The 5,129-nt window shown below is 35.3% G+C and overlaps 1 protein-coding gene across 1 annotated transcript; it reads right to left on the minus strand.

Moving 5' to 3' along the window:
- Nucleotides 1-1,455: 1,455 nt before the first annotated feature.
- Nucleotides 1,456-4,494, minus strand: CMPK1 (cytidine/uridine monophosphate kinase 1). The gene is made up of 4 exons (XM_010163786.1): nucleotides 4,311-4,494; nucleotides 2,615-2,691; nucleotides 2,438-2,534; nucleotides 1,456-2,000 (listed from the first exon to the last, which is right to left on the minus strand). Exons 1-4 carry the CDS (start codon nucleotides 4,458-4,460, stop codon nucleotides 1,959-1,961), a joined length of 366 nt encoding a protein of 121 aa, XP_010162088.1. The 5' UTR covers nucleotides 4,461-4,494; the 3' UTR covers nucleotides 1,456-1,958.
- Between the last annotated feature and the right edge of the window lie 635 nt (nucleotides 4,495-5,129).

Below are 5,129 nucleotides of genomic sequence, written 5' to 3' on the forward strand. Positions count from 1 at the left end.
CTCTAATTAGATTAAAGAATTCTGTTTGAAGTCTTTTTGGAAAAACCCCAATTCTAACCTTCATATCAAAACATGCAGTTTCACTAGATCCTATCCTATGTCAGCATACTTATGCAGTAAGAATTATATTCCATGATTTTGCTGTCGGTTTTTTAAAGGGGATATTCATAACGCGAAAGCATTAGCCTCCCACACTCACAAAAGTAGTCATGGTCCATATACTCTGCAGTAGTAAACGGCTATTTGTGCTCAGTCCATTGTCTGAACTCCTGCCACACTGGAAAAGACGCTGTAGTTTACCCTTTGTTTCCATACCCATCTCTTCCCCAGTCCAGCAGCCTCAAGAACCTCAGCAAGATGAGAATTCATGCAAATACAAATCTGCCCGCACAGATCAGATTGCAGGATGAGGACCAACAAGTCTGATTCTAATTAGAAGCTAGGCTTAATTTAAAGCTTTTCCTACACAGTGAAACTCATCACTAAAGAAAAGCTGAACTCCAAGATTTCCTAACTGCAATTTCCTGTTATTTGCAACACCTATTAGCATACGACAAACCAATCACAGTGTCAGTTAATGTAGGAAGAACCACTCTATCACTAAAATTAGTTAAAACACTCATCTTCAAGCCTTCTGGAGCCTTCTTCAGTGAAAGCTTAGAGCATGCAAGGAATGCATAGTTGGGCCCCCACAGACCTATGCATACCATAGAGGGGAGAGAAAAGGTTACTTTAAACAAAAGGCAGAATTACACCACATCTGTGCAAACATTTAAACCAGCTTGTTTCAAGTAGTTATCTGCGTATCCCAGCTCTTGCTGCTGACTGTACTTGGCTAATTCAAGAGAACGTGATGAACCCAATTTGTTTAAGGGAATGGAACTTCTTTTTCTGCAGGTATCTTCCCCTCAGCTGACCACATCATAACAAAAGTGCAATAATTTACAATCTTTTCAAACAAACAACTATTAAAATTATACCATTTTAGGGAAACAATTCACTAGTTTAACCATAAAAATATTTCCCCAGGTAACAAACCTTAAAGCATTCAGTAACACAGTATTTCAATAAAAATAATAATACAGAAAATCCCTTCCACTTGTTATCAAAGACAGAACTGTTAGAAGATTTTGTTTATTGGACACTATTTAAAAGTTTCTGCCATCTTGTGAAGACCATGCTGTAATTAAGAATATAACTGTAATTTTCAGTAAATGAGTATGGAAATACTGACCTGACTTTGGAATTCTATTCTTAAACTTTTACAAATGAAGACAAGGTAAAGACCAGGGCCATGTCATCCAGGTACTCAAGAACTTACAAGACAGTTTACATCCAGAGTCATAAGAAAGCACCACTTTCCATAAAGCACTTTGTATGTCTATTGCTGAACAGCTTATTAAATAGTTTCGTGAGAACTGCTGAAACAGATTCTCATATAAACTGTAGCTTGACTTACAGAATTCAGGTTTGGAGATAACAGGGAACTTGGTGACAAAATTATACTCCGAAAAAATATCTGCTAAATTTGGTCCAAGCATCCGAAAAACAAACAAGGGCACCTGGGTCCCTCATTGCTTAATGTTGCTGTTTAGTTGATCCTTAAAAAAAATAAAGAAGGTGTATGGCAATAAGGAATAAGAAGGGCTGCCCATGATGGGCACATAACTGTGACAGAATAAATAGTCTCTTCAGAGAGATGTTTTAACTGCGGTTTTGCCATGTAAGTAACTGAGCTTGTACTAGTTGAGAACCCTGAAATTTGTATACTATAGCCACAAGAAATTATTTCCTAGTTAAAAAACAGATCCATTTGTAATTAACTTCTTTTCCAATCATCATTAGATATGTGAAAAACAATAAAAAAATCTTTTAAAACAATTACAAAGAGTGGACTGCAGTAGCAGCTATTCAAGCAAGATTCAAGCACAAGTTTAAATGAATTTTCAAGCTGGGAATTAGCCTTCCTTGTCAAAAATTTGTACAACTTTTTCAAAAACCTAAAAAGAGAGAGAAGAATATTTATTTTATGAAGTGCTAGTCAAACAATTACTTCAAGTTAAATCAGCACACACAATAATTGACAGTATTTAAAAATATATATTGGCATAAATTCCAGGCAACAGAGCCAGAAGAGCAATACTAGTTCAGAAAAGCAAAATCTTGTGAAAATGAAAACGACAAGACATTGTTAAACACAAACACTGAAAATATGTTTAGTCCAGCTCATGTTCAAGCAGAAATAATTGATTTCTTAAAGTTAGTGACATCTTAATCAGTTCTTCAAGAGTCAAAATGAGAGTTCCACAGCCTCCCTCAGTAATACACATCAGTGCTTAATTAGCACACTAACCACACATACACACATCTCAGAAGAATTCCAAAAATATGTACCCTGCCACTGTCATCCCCATATTTTTTTGATTTATATACTTACTTCATCAACAGATTTAGAGGCATCCACTTTTCTGACTTTTCCCATTCTCTCATACAAGTCTATTATAGGCTTAGTAGACTGCAGATATGTATGAAGTCTAGAATGAAGCACAAGGAGAAAAAGCATTACATAGTAAAATATAAAGAGAAGGGGACTGAAAAGTTTTGGAGATAATACCTCTTTTCCAGGCTTTGACGATTATCATCACTCCTACCACTGCTCTTGCCTCTTTCAAGACAGCGGCCAATACATATCTACAAAAAAACACCAAAAGGATGATCACAACCAAGAACACAAGGTGTTATCTTGAAAGTGGGAACACAACAAAAAACCTGAAAAACTAAATAGGCCTCATACACAAAACACTGTCCAGATCTGGGGGATGTAACCAGAAGTCACATGGAAAGTTAAGATTCTTTCATAGAATCACAGAATGGTTTGGGTTGGAAGGGACCTTTAAAGGCCATCTAGTCCTACCCCCTGCAGTGAGCAGGGACATCTTCAACTAGGTCAGGTTACTCAGAGCCCTGTCCAACCTGTCCTTGAAGCATGATAGCTTTACACTTCACCAGTTTATTAAAATAGGGTATCTTCAAATGGGATTGAGGTCAGTAGAAGAAACATCAAGCTCTGAGGTTTGACTGCGTCTCTAACTTGGAATGTTTCAAGATGAAAACTACCTGATTTTCAAGGAGGTGTTCAGACTTTCTGAAAAGCAGCATGTCAAATACTAACGTATGCCTGCACTGAAAGAAGCTCACTGTATATTCTCCCAAGAATTTTGTGAGGCTACATACTAAATTATTAAAATTTAAGTTGTTCTTACTTTACATTGCTATAACGAAGCAAATAAAAAGAAAAAGCTAAGTAAAAATTGAAGAACTAACTAAGTTAGTTCTAACCAGTTAAAAGCTGCCCAGTGAACCAAGCTTTAAAGCACAAAGTTAAGTAATCAGTGCTGACACAGGTACACCTCATGAATATATTTACTTCCCCATGCAAGAGGACAATGGTTAAAAATCTTCTCCTACAAAGTATACCTATAGTTAAAAAACAAACAAACAAACCTAAAACCCAAACCCCAGAAGCTCATGTAGGCATTGTTGTATATTTTTAGATCTAGTGAAAAAATTTAGAATGCAAAAATTAACACCTCACCAAATAATAAAAAAATAATTTAACTTTATTTGGTTTTAAATAGAAAAAATAACCCCTCACTTGTTCTTAGAGATGAAGAAAATTTGCAATTAAGTAAAAAAAAAAAGTAATAACATTTCTTGTGAAATTGGGGAAAAGAGTAAAAGGAAGAAAGTCAGCTTAAGGTGCTGGGATTCTCATATCATTTTTTATCCCTCAAGGGCACCAACATACTAAAAAGACAGCAAATCATGATGCTTGTTAAATGAATATAATGTATCACTGTCAAAATGCCCTTGTAACGTAATGACTTGCTGAATAAAATGTTGATTACTGGCTATCCTATAATACAGCTTGTATCTGTGAAAATAAAGACGTAGAATTAAATCAAACAACAGTTAGTAAGAGTCATCAGAGTAATGTTTTCTGAAAATTAACCAAATAATTTTGTTTAATGTATTTAAATAAAAAAAAAAAATTCCCTGACAATGCAATTGCCTGAAGTTCTTCTTCAATGTAATTTATTTGCACAAGATTATATCAAGTGTAATTAGCTGCCTGCTATTTCAAAAACATAGTTTTTCACCTGCAAAAACAAGTTGCCAAAAAATCCTTGAAACTCACAGACCAAGTTTTCCTTCTACTCTTACGCTATCTGACAGAGTTTTATTGTTCTTCTTGAATGATTCTCACAATATAGTAAGAAAGGAAATTACAGAGTAACACACTTCATTACCTCATTGTCACAATCAAAGAAGAGAACAAAAGAAACATCCGCCTTTCCATCCATAGTCTTATTCCAGCCTTGAAGATTATCTTCATTCCTGGGAAATCCATCGATCAAGAACTTGTTCTTCTGGGAATTGCCAGCCATTGTTTGATCCATAGCCTGATAAAACAGAATTCAATTCATGATCTCCTGCACATGCAACCATTTATCTACTTATTAAATTACCCGCAAAATGTTGACATGGTAATTAAGAAGCATTTATTTTAGGACTATTGCATGTTTACAAAATGTATTTTTGTTTCACCGTCAATGCATGCTAATTAACTCACTGATGCACCAATACAGGCTTCTTTCAAACTGAATTCACTGCTTTAGAGCGCTCAAAATCTCATAACACACCATCCCAGCTTTAAAAGTTGATTTTTTACAAGACACTGGAAAGTGCTGCTACACAATAAGATGCCAAAACATCCCTGATGTGGAGTTAAATCTAATGGAAAAACTCCAGATAAATTTAGTGCCATGAGCAACAGATGCCTTTTCTGTCTTAAAGGAGATACTCTGGTGGTTTTCCTGGTCATCTAACAAGGCAAAAGGCTGGAGCTTTTCCTTCCACAGGAAGGTTAGCAGGTGCTCTTCTCCTTCACCTGCTTGTCTCTTTTGATAAAACTTATAGGAACTTAGTACCTTTAAGGCCTCTATCCTCCAGTCAAATATGACTGAGCTGACCAAGAGGTCCAAAAGCTAGTTAAGGGAAATAAGAAATAAAGAGTTTCACTGATTTCCCTAGAGCTACAAATTAAAATAAAATAAAATAAAATAAAA

Source organism: Antrostomus carolinensis, unplaced genomic scaffold, assembly GCF_000700745.2.
Source record: "Antrostomus carolinensis isolate BGI_N321 unplaced genomic scaffold, ASM70074v2 scaffold40422, whole genome shotgun sequence".
Lineage (NCBI taxonomy): Eukaryota > Metazoa > Chordata > Aves > Caprimulgiformes > Caprimulgidae > Antrostomus > Antrostomus carolinensis.

Coding starts and splice junctions, on each gene's coding strand:
- CMPK1 (XM_010163786.1), bottom strand. CDS start 4,460: ATGGATCAAACAATGGCTGGCAATTCCCAGAAGAACAAGTTCTTGATC. Junction 2,535..2,614: donor CGTCAAAGCCTGGAAAAGAG/GTATTATCTCCA, acceptor GCTTCATTCTAG/ACTTCATACATATCTGCAGT. Junction 2,001..2,437: donor CCTCTAAATCTGTTGATGAA/GTAAGTATATAA, acceptor CTCTCTTTTTAG/GTTTTTGAAAAAGTTGTACA.